Source organism: Centroberyx affinis, unplaced genomic scaffold (genome assembly GCF_046629955.1).
Source record: "Centroberyx affinis isolate AG114_WGS23_722 - 3 ecotype Tasmania unplaced genomic scaffold, CSIRO-AGI_Caff_v1 ptg004420l_1, whole genome shotgun sequence".
Taxonomy (NCBI): Eukaryota; Metazoa; Chordata; class Actinopteri; order Beryciformes; family Berycidae; genus Centroberyx; species Centroberyx affinis.
In genome coordinates, this window is record NW_027282098.1 from 16,799 (window position 1) to 30,457 (window position 13,659).

The 13,659-nt window shown below is 44.2% G+C and overlaps 1 protein-coding gene across 2 annotated transcripts in view; it reads right to left on the reverse strand.

Annotated features, from left to right (window-relative positions):
- Positions 1-13,659, reverse strand: part of otofa (otoferlin a) — a 70,790-nt gene that overhangs the window by 3,509 nt on the left and 53,622 nt on the right. The window contains exons 19-42 of one of the 2 annotated variants that reach the window (XM_071543950.1): positions 13,530-13,630; positions 12,813-12,903; positions 12,351-12,467; positions 11,856-12,008; positions 11,038-11,230; positions 10,287-10,411; positions 9,932-10,066; positions 8,947-9,108; positions 7,753-7,872; positions 7,512-7,673; positions 7,133-7,295; positions 6,140-6,210; positions 5,922-5,951; positions 5,657-5,788; positions 5,416-5,491; positions 4,034-4,179; positions 3,769-3,903; positions 3,212-3,349; positions 2,976-3,103; positions 2,659-2,829; positions 2,258-2,418; positions 1,995-2,137; positions 1,822-1,910; positions 1,494-1,592 (exon numbers count right to left, since the gene is read on the reverse strand). In XM_071543950.1, the coding sequence (XP_071400051.1) occupies positions 1,494-1,592; positions 1,822-1,910; positions 1,995-2,137; positions 2,258-2,418; positions 2,659-2,829; positions 2,976-3,103; positions 3,212-3,349; positions 3,769-3,903; positions 4,034-4,179; positions 5,416-5,491; positions 5,657-5,788; positions 5,922-5,951; positions 6,140-6,210; positions 7,133-7,295; positions 7,512-7,673; positions 7,753-7,872; positions 8,947-9,108; positions 9,932-10,066; positions 10,287-10,411; positions 11,038-11,230; positions 11,856-12,008; positions 12,351-12,467; positions 12,813-12,903; positions 13,530-13,630 (3,041 nt within the window). Of the gene's footprint in view, positions 1-1,493; positions 1,593-1,821; positions 1,911-1,994; positions 2,138-2,257; positions 2,419-2,658; positions 2,830-2,975; positions 3,104-3,211; positions 3,350-3,768; positions 3,904-4,033; positions 4,180-5,415; positions 5,492-5,656; positions 5,795-5,921; positions 5,952-6,139; positions 6,211-7,132; positions 7,296-7,511; positions 7,674-7,752; positions 7,873-8,946; positions 9,109-9,931; positions 10,067-10,286; positions 10,412-11,037; positions 11,231-11,855; positions 12,009-12,350; positions 12,468-12,812; positions 12,904-13,529; positions 13,631-13,659 lie in introns of both variants that reach the window. The other variant, XM_071543951.1, reaches the window with a different exon arrangement.

The window sequence follows — 13,659 nt, forward strand, 5'->3', positions numbered from 1 at the left end:
GGAGCTCTTTCATTAACAGTAGAGCGAGACTGTCTTTCTTCAGTCAGGAGGAGTGGGAGGGAAGCTGCATTCTCAGTTCTCAAAACGTAACACTGAAAACACGAGTAGGTAAAGCTAACAATGAGTGGTGATCAGCATAAAATATCTTAGTAAACAATGATAAGTATATGCTATGCAAACTGCAATGTGCTATGATTTGCTAACTGAGATGCATTGGTTTACATCAGGGTACTAGGGCTGGGATTAAGGCTGCAGTGAGAAAGCATTGGAAAGCTCTATCTTGGCTACAGATGATATGATGTTGCTATAACATCATGCCTGAGCTCATGTGACCTAACAGCTGACATCATCACTACTGTATCGCAACTCCGGATCCATCTGAAACAACCCCCCATCTCATTTACTACGAATTTGAGAGACTGTGCTATCTATGGCACAGTGTATGCGATACAGTTTCTAGTATACTTCTCCATCCTCCACGTATCTAGGGTATAAGGGGTTGTTTGAGGATGGCACCCTGGTTGCTACAGCAAAGCCCTGAGGTGACACCAAGTCGGCGGTAATAGCTGAGGGTAAGGTGGGTGTGGTTAAGAAAAAGCGGGAGTGAGGAGCCTCAGCAAAACACTAACATCAATAACTTTGTCTAAATGGGAATCGAATATCCAAAGCATTAGTATTATTACTCAAGGCTGCAAAATGACAATGTTGCCAAAAACATTGGAGCTCTGTGGGACCGGCATGCACATTCTTTGCTTGTATACTTCCATGCAAGAGGCTGTTCTTTATTTCAAATATTTTGAAAGACTTTATTTAAAGTAAAGTCCAGTAGCAATGACAATACAGGACCAAACCACAACTCTCAAACAACTGTACGGCAAAAAATGTCCCCCATCCCAAATTCATGATATGGTAGCTGTTTCGATGCCAATTGGTTGTTTTGGGCTATCTAAGAGTAGCTGTAATCATACTCAGGAAGTTGTTTATGTGGTATGGTCCTGACTGTCCGCATCTTTCAGTTGGCATTTAGTTTACTGCGTGCTGGAAGGAGGGTTGGAGACAAGGGAGCTTGCGTGCTGGTTGGATAGTTGAGGTAGGAAGTGGGACAAGGGACAAGGAAACGGTATAGGGCGATTCAGGAGGAGGGAAGGGGAGGAGTTGTACGAGCCATGCGATGGAATCGTGTGTTTACCCCCTGACATAGATGTCAGACATCTTCTCTCCTGTCATGAAAGCATCGTCCTCTAGAATTACGTCATCAGTGTTCCAAATAATAACACGAAGCTCAAAGCTAGACAACAGCAGAGCATTGACCAGAGGAGAGAGAGAGGACGACAGACAGGAGACACGCCACAAACAAACAACACACAAACACGCACACAGAAAAAATGGAAACAAAACAAAAAAAATAATGATTAACGCCAAAAGAAACACGCAGCACGCAACTTCTCACACCCACGGGACGAGGCTTGGCCGCCGCATCCCTCTGTACCTACCCCCTGACAAATATGTCACTGGACTTTTCCCCAGTGAAGTAATCATCGTCCTCCAGTATAACTTCGTCTGTATTCCAAATAATCACCCTGAGCTCATATCTGGTAAGGGGGGGAGGAAGGAACACACACACATACATAGTTGGACTTATATTTGATATTAAATAGAGAGCTAACTAGAGAAATAGACTCACCATTATTTAAGCTGGGGACAAAACTAGAAGAACTTTACACACTTCATACGTCACATTAAATCTGAGGTGCTATTACACTTTTCTCATGACTAGGAAAGTTTTATCGTCTGTCCTTACAGCTGCAGGCGGGGCCCTACCTCTTTGGTTTCCGTGGCGATATGTCAATGGCGGGTCCGGGAGCAGGCATGTCCATAGGAAACATATCCACCCACATCTCAATACGGCCCTGCGGCCGCACAGAGAAAATGATACAGCGTAACCATCACTTCCGTCTGTTTCATGACTCCATGGGTCTATGGGTCTTTCCTACCTGTTCGATGCCAGGCTTGTCGGGGTTCAGCAGCGGTCTGGTCTCCACGTGCTCAGGGATGAGCTTGCAGCCCACTCTGGGGATTTCCTCCCAGTGCCTCAGCACCGTCAGAGCCAGATGCTCCTCTGTCTGCTTCTTCAGACCTGGGAGATGGACGGAAAAGAAGGGAGAGAAAGAGAATAGAGAAGTAAACAAAGCATAAAACAGTTAAGTTAGAACACATGTTCACACATATTTTTCATTTCAGAAAGATGCAGCCATACCGTTTTCATCTTCGATCTCAGTAGGCCCTTGGAAGATGCGGTTTGCCACATTGACTCTGCCTCCAGGCCCATAATGAGGTCCGTCCAGCTTGCCCTCCTTACACAGCTTAGCCAGGATCTGGCTGGGCTTCATAGGGTCACGCCACACGTTGTATCCATGGCTAACATCAATACATGATAAATATCATAACAAAAAAGTTTGTTTAAAATCAACATTACAAAGTAACATATCAAATACAAAATAAAGACAAGTACAACACAGCAATAAAAATATATATTAAGACCTATCTAATGTAAATGTATAAAAAATCTTGAGACATGTTTTACCTTTATCTGCTACGTATCTGCTGTGTAATAAACTAAAACATAAACAAGACATTAAATAAGACATGGATGCTCACACAGAGTAGTTGGAGGCGATGCCGCAGGTGGCTCTGTACTTGCTGTAGTAGCGGTTCTCCAGGTCAATCTTCGTCTCTCCTATCAGGTCGTCAGTGCCAACCAGGTCCCAGTCGTACACCGACACCGTCAGCATGGACTCCATGGGGAACTTAGCCTCGATGTCAAACGACCTGAGCACGGAGAGGTGCAAGATAAAGAGATTAAGTCCTGCCTTTATTCTCACTTGACTTCAGCCAGACTTTTCCCCTGCACTGGCACACCGCTAAAACAAAGTGAAGCAAAATGAAGAGAAATATCTGGACGTCTTTCAACTTACTTGCCAAAGACAGGATTGAGCTGTTTGGAGATGTAGTTCTCTTTGTCTCTGACCTCTGACTTGCCCAGTTTGATGACAATGTAAGGATCGGCCTTCCCATTGATGTCAGCAGGGTGAAGATCTGTAGCCTGGGAATGGAATAGAGATTTGTTTTTATTTATTATGATGTGCTTTAGGGTTTAGGGTGCTTTTTTTTGGTTTATGGTATAGAGTTGAACGGTAAGCTGGTCACTCACCCTGACCACGTAGACACGGACGAGGACGTTGATTGGGTCGTTATGTGGAATGCTCTGGAACATGCCCATATTAGGATCAAAGCCCGCCTCCCTGGTGATCTCCTCAGACAGGGGAAGCTTGTACATACACAAGGATCCCTGGGTCATAGATGAAAAAATAAAAAAACAAGTTACAGAGATGGCACAAAGTTAATCTTATCTTATGACGAACTTGCCTGGAGCCATCCCCATGAACCAGACACATTTCTGATATTTCAAACAGCCACATGGTGAACAAAATGATTCATGAGACTGGATTGAGTCTAATAAAGGACAAACACACAAGATTGAATCGCAGAAAAGGGTCAATACATGTGTACGCCAATACATGTGTGTGTAATGATCTCTGCATTTGTCTGATGAAGAGCAAAGAGCTTGAAACATCAAACATGTGATGCTGTTAATATATTCATACTCATTGGGAGCAGCTTTTTCAGTGTATAGCCTGTGTGTTTTTACTCTGCAAAATTTTCTACTTTGTACAAATGAGATATCAACAGTACATGATGCTGTCCCACCTTGAATCGGCCAACAATTCTGTCATCATCCAGGGCGTGTTCGTCATCGTCCACCGCCTTTCCTCTGTACAGGTTGAAGGTGTGGAGCCAGTCTTCAAAGTTACCATACTCACTCTCCAGCTCCTTGTTGTACACCTGTATAGGGGTAAAGACACAGAAAGAGTACATGTACATGATTGTGTGTACATGTGAATTTACATATTTGTGAATTTATGTGTGTGTGTGTGTGTGTGTGTGTGTATGAGTGTGTCAATGATGTACTAACCAGCAGCTCATCCACTTTTGGTTTAACCGGTCGTTTCTCGGACCCGTCTCCGGCGTGACCCTTCTTCTTGTCCTTGGAGCTCTTCTTGTCTTTGCTCTTTTCCTTGGTCTTGGAGCCTTTCATAGGAAGGTCATCAGGTTTGATATCTGATTGGAGGGGTGAGTGGAGATGGAGCCATGTCATGGAGAGGGGGGGAGGGGGGGGGGGGGCAGGGGTGGACACAGCACTCCACATGTCAATCAACATGAAAGTTGACAGGTCTGGTTACTAAGGAAATGGGTTACCCTGAAATCATGTAGCAAATGTAGCCAAATTCTCTTTACTCATACCTAGACAGGCACTCAGCAACGGAAAAGATAACAAAAAGCAGTTCTCTCTCTGTCGTTTAAAGGTGAAAGATGGCAAAATATTGGAAGGTTATTAGTAGAAACATGTCATTTTAAAGGTGCTACATGTAGCATTTTAACATCAATAAATCATTACCACATTAATTTTGAGACGTTAGTGTAATTACCGCAAACAAACAAGACCGTCAACGTGAAAATTAGCAGCCTCTGCCGGCCTCTGGTGTGAGATAGAGGTTGCCAATTGTCTCAGCCTTAGTCTAATTTGTTTACAATTTATACCAAAGTATCGCAATTGATTAGACAATGACATATTGATGTTTATGAATGCTACACATTCTACTCATTAGGCAGTGCAACTTAAAAGCAGTGGTTTACAGTCTGACACTGAATCATTTATTGCTTAAGGGATTAAAAGGGAATGTAAGCATATAAGTGCAGGCATTAGGTGCAGACTCATTCAGTGATACTGTATCAGCCAACTTTCATGTGTAGTGCAGAGCTGGGAGGTCATGCTGATGAAGAAGGCTAGGAAATGGTCATGGATGTGATATGATATGACTTTCTACTCTATTCTAAAATGATAGGATTATGGGAATGTGGACTGGGGTTATGAAGGAGAGGAAGAGCAGGAAGCACGTACAAAGCCTTTTCATGCTCTGTGCTAGAACTCACACTCTGTGCAACATCTCACTTAGACAGAGACTGCAATTTCATTCCCAAGCAGCGTTCATTTCTCCTGTGTAACCACCTAGACATTCACAGGGACAGTCATGTTCCCATATCTATAATAAACCTCTGCAATTCCATAAACGCATAACATTTTCTTTCAGCCACCTCGGGCACTGCAGCTGATATAATAGAACTGCATTCTTGTTAATCTGGCGAGCTGAGAACTCATGAACAACTGAAAACAATCAGGAAACTCTTGCAGAATGACAACTTAAAATCCAATTTCGCTGCAATTTCCCCTCAAGAGAGCAATCACAGCAACAGGCACACATCCAGGCACACTGCTGGTGTGTTGGTGTTCAGTACCTGCTCCCTCCGCTGCTATCTCCAGGTCCTCTCTCTCCTCCGCCTCTGCCTGCGCCGCCTCCTGGGCCTTCAGGATCTGGACAACACGACGAGAAAACTGTTGTCAGCCTCAACTGCAGATCGCAGAATAGGAGGAATGTGCTCCCTTACAAAAGAAAGGTGCAGGCAAAGAAATCTCAAGGAGATTATTTCTAGGGTGCAGATAAACGTGAATAGAGTAGTATACAGTAGAAGGTCACACCTCCATCAGTGTCTCTATTGAAGCAAAATATTTGGACCACCAGTCCAGCATGCTCTCGTCCGTCTCATCCTCTTCCTCCACTTCCCCCTTCTTTTTCTTCTTCTTCTTCTTTTTCTCTTTGTCGTTCTCTTCCTCGTTCTGTTGAAACAGCACACACGCCAAAGTGATTCTCAGTGGCTTTCCTTAGGTTTTAGTCATTATGAGGAACCGGTAATTACAGCACATGTGGTTTCATTGCCAAATTTCTATAGGGGGAATCACTTACCATGTCAACTTTTACAACTGCGTCAGATGTCTATGGCAGGGGGGGTTACATGAAACAACACAAGGATTAATACACACAATGGATGCTACAGCTGACGAAACACAGGTTAAAAGGATTGGATGTAAAGCAGCCCTCTTCTATATGATACTATAGAAATTAGCAGGCAATGCTGTACTGTGCATGAACACACTGCACGCAAACTCTTAAGAAAGGCTTACAGCGTCCAACTTGACCACCGTGTCCATCTTTCGGACCAAAGGGTCAGTGTCCATGTTGACGATGATGTCACCTGCGGGGCGAGAGAGGGTGCGGGGCGGGGTGCGGGAGTAAAGGCTGGGTGAGGAGCGAGACTGGGAGCCCCCATTGGTGAGGACCATGTAGCCATTCATTAGCTTAGCTGGAGTGAGGCCGAAGGGCAAAGACAGCAGGCGGCAGGAGGGGCCAAGTGGGAGGAGAGGACAGGGTATCCAAGGACGTGCAAAAAGTGAGAGAGAAAGAGGATGAGAGGAAGAGGGGAAAAGGAAAAGGTAGAGAGGATTTATTGATAAGGGATAAGGATAACAGATGGAGGTAGGGGGTAGGCAGAAATGATGGTAAGGGCACAAAGCAAGAGAAGCAGAGAAATCAGCAAAGTCAGTCAGGAATGGAGATGCATACTGTAGGGACCAGACAATGGGTTCAACAGTATTTGTATATACTTCTTAGCATTTGTTTTAACCTTCCTTGAGTTACAGTACTACTTTCCTGTGATTGTCTAAACCTTCTAGAAGTCATTGTATTTCCCTATGTGGCAAACCCCACCATTCTGGCACTCCAAGCAGGTTAAAACAAACACTAAGAATTATTTGCAAATATTATTTGAGCCATGTCAGGTCTGATTTAGAACAAGAGGAAACCAAGAACTGTCTAAAGAATGAACAAAAGATTGCCCTCTGAAGGATTCATATGATGATCATGAGATGATGTTCATATGATGCTGTACATACAAATATTTGTACATTATAGTGTAGAGAATAGAGTATAACAGTATGAAATAGAGTATAAAGAGTATGATGAAATATGGCAATCAAATATAAGGCTTTCTCAATGGTAACACAATAATATCAGTACAAAACTTCTATATGTGCTTTTCCAAACACAGTCAAAAAGTGCAATGTTTGAAAGGCCCCACATTAACTATTGAAGAAATTCCTTGAGTTGAGTGTGAGCACCTGCACTGGCCCAGTTGTTGGAGGTCTTGTCTGGAGCGCTGTAGATGAAACGCCTCAGGCTGGTGACTGCATGGGAACCCACCAGGATGTAGCGGCCAAACGCCCTGCAGTCCACGACTCGGATGTTGAGAGGCGGGTGGAGAAGCTCATTCTCTGGCAGGTCCTGAGGCCGGAGGGCAGACATGATGTGGGCAAAATCAATAGGGAGGTGAAGTCAGTGTTTTTATCACAGCACTCGCATCCTAAGCTAACAAAAGTTTTCCAAAAGGTTTCAATAATGACCCTTGTAATAAAACAAAGCCAACCGGACCAGTTTTGAGTCTGGAAGGCAAGGACAGGACAGCAGTAACCTAAATGTGAAATGGCTGGCTGTACTTACCACCTCAAACCACTTGACCAGAGTGCTGAAGTTGGGGTTCTTCTTGTAGTTCTGGATGAGGGCAGACTGCACCCCTCTGCCTGCGCACTCGATGTCCACACGGGGCCGATCCACCTGGGCCAAGTTAATCCTCTTCAGGTCCCTCAGGCCCCAAAACAGGACCTGAACCGGAGAAAAACAGAATGAAGGCAAGGGGTCGTTCTGGAGTTCAAAGCACACATCTATTAGGTACGAATCTCACCTCTATGCGGTAGCGACTCAGGACGGGCCGGATGCCCAGGGGCACAGGGAGAATGGGTCCTCGCTCTGAGTCTGTCGGCCCTTCGATGGGAGGAAGGTCAGCCCTCCCTGCTTGACCAATCTAATCAGGGAGGAGAGAGGGGAAGTAAATCTTGCCGGCAATGACACAGCTATTTCTGTTCGGTCATAATCAAAATAGATTTGCGTATCGTGATAAAAGCACCATACCAGATTTGTTTCCTATAGCCCTAATATTCTATTCTTTCTTTGTTTGGCTGGTTAGCGTGACAACTTTAAAGAATAGCTACAGTGAGAAGTGCAGAGAAAGCAGAGGTTAATGACTCAAGACATCATAGAAAAGCACAGTCATGTTGACAGCGAAAAAAAACAGACAGTTACTGCAATACAAAACACCGACCACAGAGTGACCGTAGAGTAAGACTGACCGCAGAGCAGAGCGGGATGGAGAGGGAGAGAGAGAGAGAGAGAGAGAGAAAAGAGCACCTTTATTTGAGGAACAGCAAAGTTATGGACAGCAATCAGAGCCCGCCTCATCTCCTCCTCATCAAAAGGCATCTGTAGGGAGGAGGAGGAGGAGGAGGAGGAGGGGCAGGAAGGAGAAGAAGACAGGGGAAATGGATATGTCAAGGGAGCAGAAGGGGGTGAAAAGGAGTACAAGGAGGAGAAGGAGGGAGGAGACAGAGGAAATAGGGAAGGGAGGGAGTTGAGGAGTATTTCAAGGAGGCAAGGGCAGTTGGGAAATGGGTGGCGGTCACGGTATAAATCCCAGTTAAGAGGAGTATGTGATGGTGAGGAGGGCATGAGAAGAGAAAGAGACGGGGAGGCAGATTGTGATAAAAACAGAGGCACAGAACCACAGAACACAAGATGAGTTTTAAATGGATGAGAAATATACACAGAAGGCAAGGCAGAGAGACAGAAAGACCCTATTTTCTACGTTTTTTGCATGCTACACTTCATTGATAAAGGCGTTGAACATCCTCCATATCCCTAATAGCTTATTACTGTTGACTTACTGGACTTGTGTACAGTAAATGAACACTAATGACATGCGGTCCCATCCGTCACCAAGCATTCCCTGGGGATTTTCTTGGTGCATGTGTGTCTGTGTAAGTGTGTGTACGCATATGTGAAAGTATGTGTTTGTATGTGTTTTTTCATACACTGGTCTTACCTGTAGCAGCTCGAAGGCAGCCAGCAGGTCCCCGGCGGTGCAGTTCCCTCGGTAGATCTGGTAGTACTCCAGCTGCGGCGGGAACCTCGGGGGGCCGTAGTGTTCGTCGCACATCTTGGTGATGGGCTTCGCAAACGTCCGACCTATGAACTCCGCCTTGCCCTGAACACCACATCGTGACACACCGGACAGTCAGGACAGTCAGGACAGTCAGGGAACAAGGGAAGGGAGTTAGACACGGGTCTGGGACATGCAGTTTCCACGGCGGCCACTTGATGTCAGTACAAGTCCGAGTGCAAAAAAAAAGTTTGGGTTTTAAGTAGGAAAAGTTTGGAAAATAGCAGAAACCTCGTCTTGCCAATAATATTTTTTTTTAAAAGAAAAATCCACCTGGTGGAAGTTAGACTATTTGCATAAAATAAAGGTGTAGTTGAACTTGAGTGAACTTGTCAGGAAGTTTTTTCTACTCTATTTTTTCATGGGTGATTATTGGGAGGCAGATTTACTATATTGAAACCAACCGTATGTATTTCCAACTCCAATCAAACTACTACTACTACTAGTACTACTACTACTACTACTACTACTACTACTACTACTACTACTACTACAAACTAAGAAAAGAAAGGCAGTGAGTACATGCAAAGATGATGTAATTTTTTCCAAACCGAACAAATTCGTACTACCTCAACTACTGCTACTACTAATTCAACACAACCTCTAATAGCACGAATGCTTTCACACTCTACTTAGCCAGCACAGCATGAGCAGGGCCGGGGTTCATTTGATCAGGAACAGGGTGGAGGGGGTGAGACAGGGGCAGACATACAGTCAGAACACGGAGGATGGACAAGCACAAACACTTTTAGTTTCACGATCGCAAACTAAATCTTTTACAGCAAGAGTCATCATCCATCCATCTATAAAGCAGTCCATTTAGGAATCTATCCATGCATCCGTCCTTCCATGTAGAGTAGGATCCTACCACAGTGTCCTGGTCATAGATTTCCACTACGATGATTGGCGGGTCGTCTCTCAGCTCGCTGGCCTCTCCATACAGCTCCACATCGTCAAACACCAGCAGCTGGTCCCATGTAGGACACAGAGTCTCACTCAGGACCTGCAGCGCACACACACACACACACACACACACACACACACACACACACACACACACGCATATCAGCTCATTGTACCAGTTGGATGCATTCACACATTCACATATAAACGCTTATGAATATGCAATTTGCTCTCTCTCTCTCTCACCCACCCACACACACACCCACACACACACACACACACACACACACACATATGCACACACACATTCATGCACTCACCTCAGTAACCTGGCTGTGTGTGGAGAAGAAAACCCTAGCGAATGGATCAGAGAGCCCACTGCTGTCAGCAGCAAAGAGACTTCGGGCCTGGTACATGTGTGCTCTCAGCTGGAATACCTGCTTCACTGTTGGACACACACACACACACACACACACACACACACACACACACACACACACACACACACACACACACACACAAAATCACATTAGCTGACAATACTGATCAATTACCTTTCTAAGTAAACTTAAAGTTAGCAAAGTAAACCTCAAAGTAAGGAATCAATGGAAGCCAAATTACTGCCTGTCTCTGTGTGTTTGTGTGTGTGTATTTCGCCTCTAATTGATGTTAGAGGTAGAACTTAATGGTAAACCAAAACTAATACAAACTAATATGAAACCTGATGGTGAATCAAAAGAAAAACTAATTCAAGCAAAGTTTGGCATTCAGTTTCTTAAATAAATCCAAATATCCAAGAGCACTTTGTAAAGTAGTTTTGAGTACAGGAATATGAAATGCTTCCTACACAGCACATTTTCCAGCGTTAGTAAGTGTTGATTTTTATTTGGAGTTGACAAGTGCTGATTTGAGAGTTTGACTTATAGAGCTGATATGGCTCTGGGGCGGATATTCAAAAGTGTCTAAAGTGTTAAATTAACTCTGAAAGGTGTAGACTTACATAAACACAGGCATTGTGTTGATTTGCTCTCTCTGAGTTAAATTAAAACTGACGTTTTGCTGTGTACTTACTGTTGTAGACGAGGCTGATGGGGGGGACCGACTGCAGACCAGGGCCCGTTCTAGCAGCTTTGGTCTCTTCAAAGCCATTCGGCAGACCGCTGAGGAAGTCCTTCCTTTGCTTGTTGAGGCCGAGCCACAGATACATCTCCAGCTTCGCCTGCACCGTCCAGCCGGCAGGACCAAACCCCTTCTTACCCGGCAGCTGGGGACACAAAGGTTACAACAACGAATTGAACTCCATATCAACAATTTCATTCTAAAATGAGAAATCCAACATTTGATAAAAACTGACACCTACACTTAGAGGATGATTACTACTATGAAATGAAATTGGCTATCTGGATACAATTTGTTTGTAAAATGGTGCAATTTATTTGCAATTTGAGGAGTGGTTTGGCTGCCTTAATACAGAGAGAACAGTTCTGCAGCTGCTTCACTCTCCAGCAAAGGTGCTTAAACAAAAGCATAAACCCAAAGGAAAGAAAATGTCCTGCAGCACTTTGTGGTAGTATATGGAGTCCTTTATTTAAACCAATGTGTTTCAGCTATAGCAACCTTCATCAGGGAACCCTGAAGGTATATTCTACTACCTAATATTGCTGGACATTTTCTTTTCTTCTGTTTTAAGGATTGAGCCATGAATTTCTTCCACCTAAAGGGATACACAATATGAAATGAAACTCATCACACAGGACAAAGCTTGATACGCAGACCTTCTCTTTGGGATGATTACTGCCACTCACTCACAATGTCGCCACTTGGCCCAAGCCATAAACATTAATGTGAGGATGTAACCGAGGTTGAGTAAGAGGAGGAGATGGTCGTACCCTGAGGAAGGCAGCTTTGACTTTGCCACAGTCTTTGCCCGTCTCCTCGTCCACGATGGAGTAGAGGATGTCTTTGGAGGGAATGCGGGCGTAGGCGATGCGCTTGTTGTTGCTCATCATCCAGATGAAGACGTCCGGGATGCTGTGCTGCGGCTGGATCAAAATGCATAAGCATGAGTACAAATTATCTCAACTGTTATTATGTTACATACAGGGAGACCTCAGCCTCCTCCTTGCCAACACAAATTATGAAATGCATCTCCTTAAATAACTGTAGAATAGAAAAGAATATACACTAGTGTTCAGCAACACTGCAAAGGTCAACAAACTTTTTACAGCCTCAAACCATCTTGTAGGTAAAACTTATTTATATACTTGATAGATAATCAACACTCTCAATGCTGCAGGTTCTTTCCCCATGTCTAATTATAACTAACTACACTTCCTCCACAGAAGCAGAGTTATGAAAACAGTTACGCAGAACTAAATCTGTACCTCGTCGGCAAGGAAACGGAGCCTCTGCAGGAAGTTGTGCACCAGCTTGAGCTTGTCTCTGACCGTGTTCTTCTTCACCTGGGTCCGCAACTGCTTGGCCTGTTGGCCCATGCTGTCCTGCAGGAGGACAGTGTATGAGGGTGAAGGTTTCAAAAAGGGAGGCACTGAACTGTATATACACACACACACACACACACACACACACACACACACACACACACACACACTCTCATCTATTCACATTCAATTCAAATTGTTTTGCTATAAATAGGCTCTCATATCCAAGCTATAAAGAAAAAATTACTGACGCTAATTACTAAGTTTTACTAATTACTCATTTCTATTCACTTACTAAGGCGCTGTCATTAGTAGCAGCAACATTTATGTTGGTGATTTGACTCCAACACTAACACACAAACATATCTCTCTCTCTCTCTCTCTCTCTCTCTCCATACACCATACCATCTCTCTCATGCAGGACTTGAGCCTCTCTCGATCCAGTTTGGTTCTGCCTGCCTGGTTCACATCCTTGTTAGCCAGAGTCACAAAGCGACTGGAAGTCACAAGAAAAGATAGAGCGTAAAAAAGAAAGCGTCTTGATATAAAAAAATAACAAACATATTTCTCATTACAGGCCTTGCCTGACACCGATTGAAATTGTCAGTATAGCCAGTAGGAGTGGGATAGTATAACAGTTTCACTGTACAGTATAGTAAAACACAAAGAGAAAACAAACAGTAAAGACACCACCAGCAGTTTCTATTACCATGACGACCCTAATGACTGCGTTTTTCAGATGTTTCAGTGCAACAGAGAGCTGCTTTCTTCAGTAGCTTGTGGGTGGTAGATAAAGACCGAGCGTGGCAGAAGGCAGTCAGTAAAGTCTGGAGTGTGCAGTAACACTATGTGACGTTTTAAACACAACATTAAATGCAAAACTGCCTGTTAAGTATTTTACTCTATTTTAGCACTAACAGCGATTTTACAGCTAGTTTAGTACTTATTACTATTTAGGGTCAATTTAGAGTCCCCATATCCACCTGACTTACATGTCTTTGGACTGGAAACCAGAGCATGAAGGAGAACAGACAAACTCCACACAGAAAGGACCACAGCCGTCAATTTTGTGCGACAAAATCTCAATGAAGGCCATTAAAAGGACATAATAGAGTAGCTTGCCTGCAGCCGGTGCTGAGTTCCTCCAGCACTCCCCTGAGTCTGCGCTCTGGAAAGGCCTTCTCTGTCTTAATGATCTCTTGAACGTCATTCAGACCCTCTTCCTGTCGGGACACAACAAATACTGCAGCTT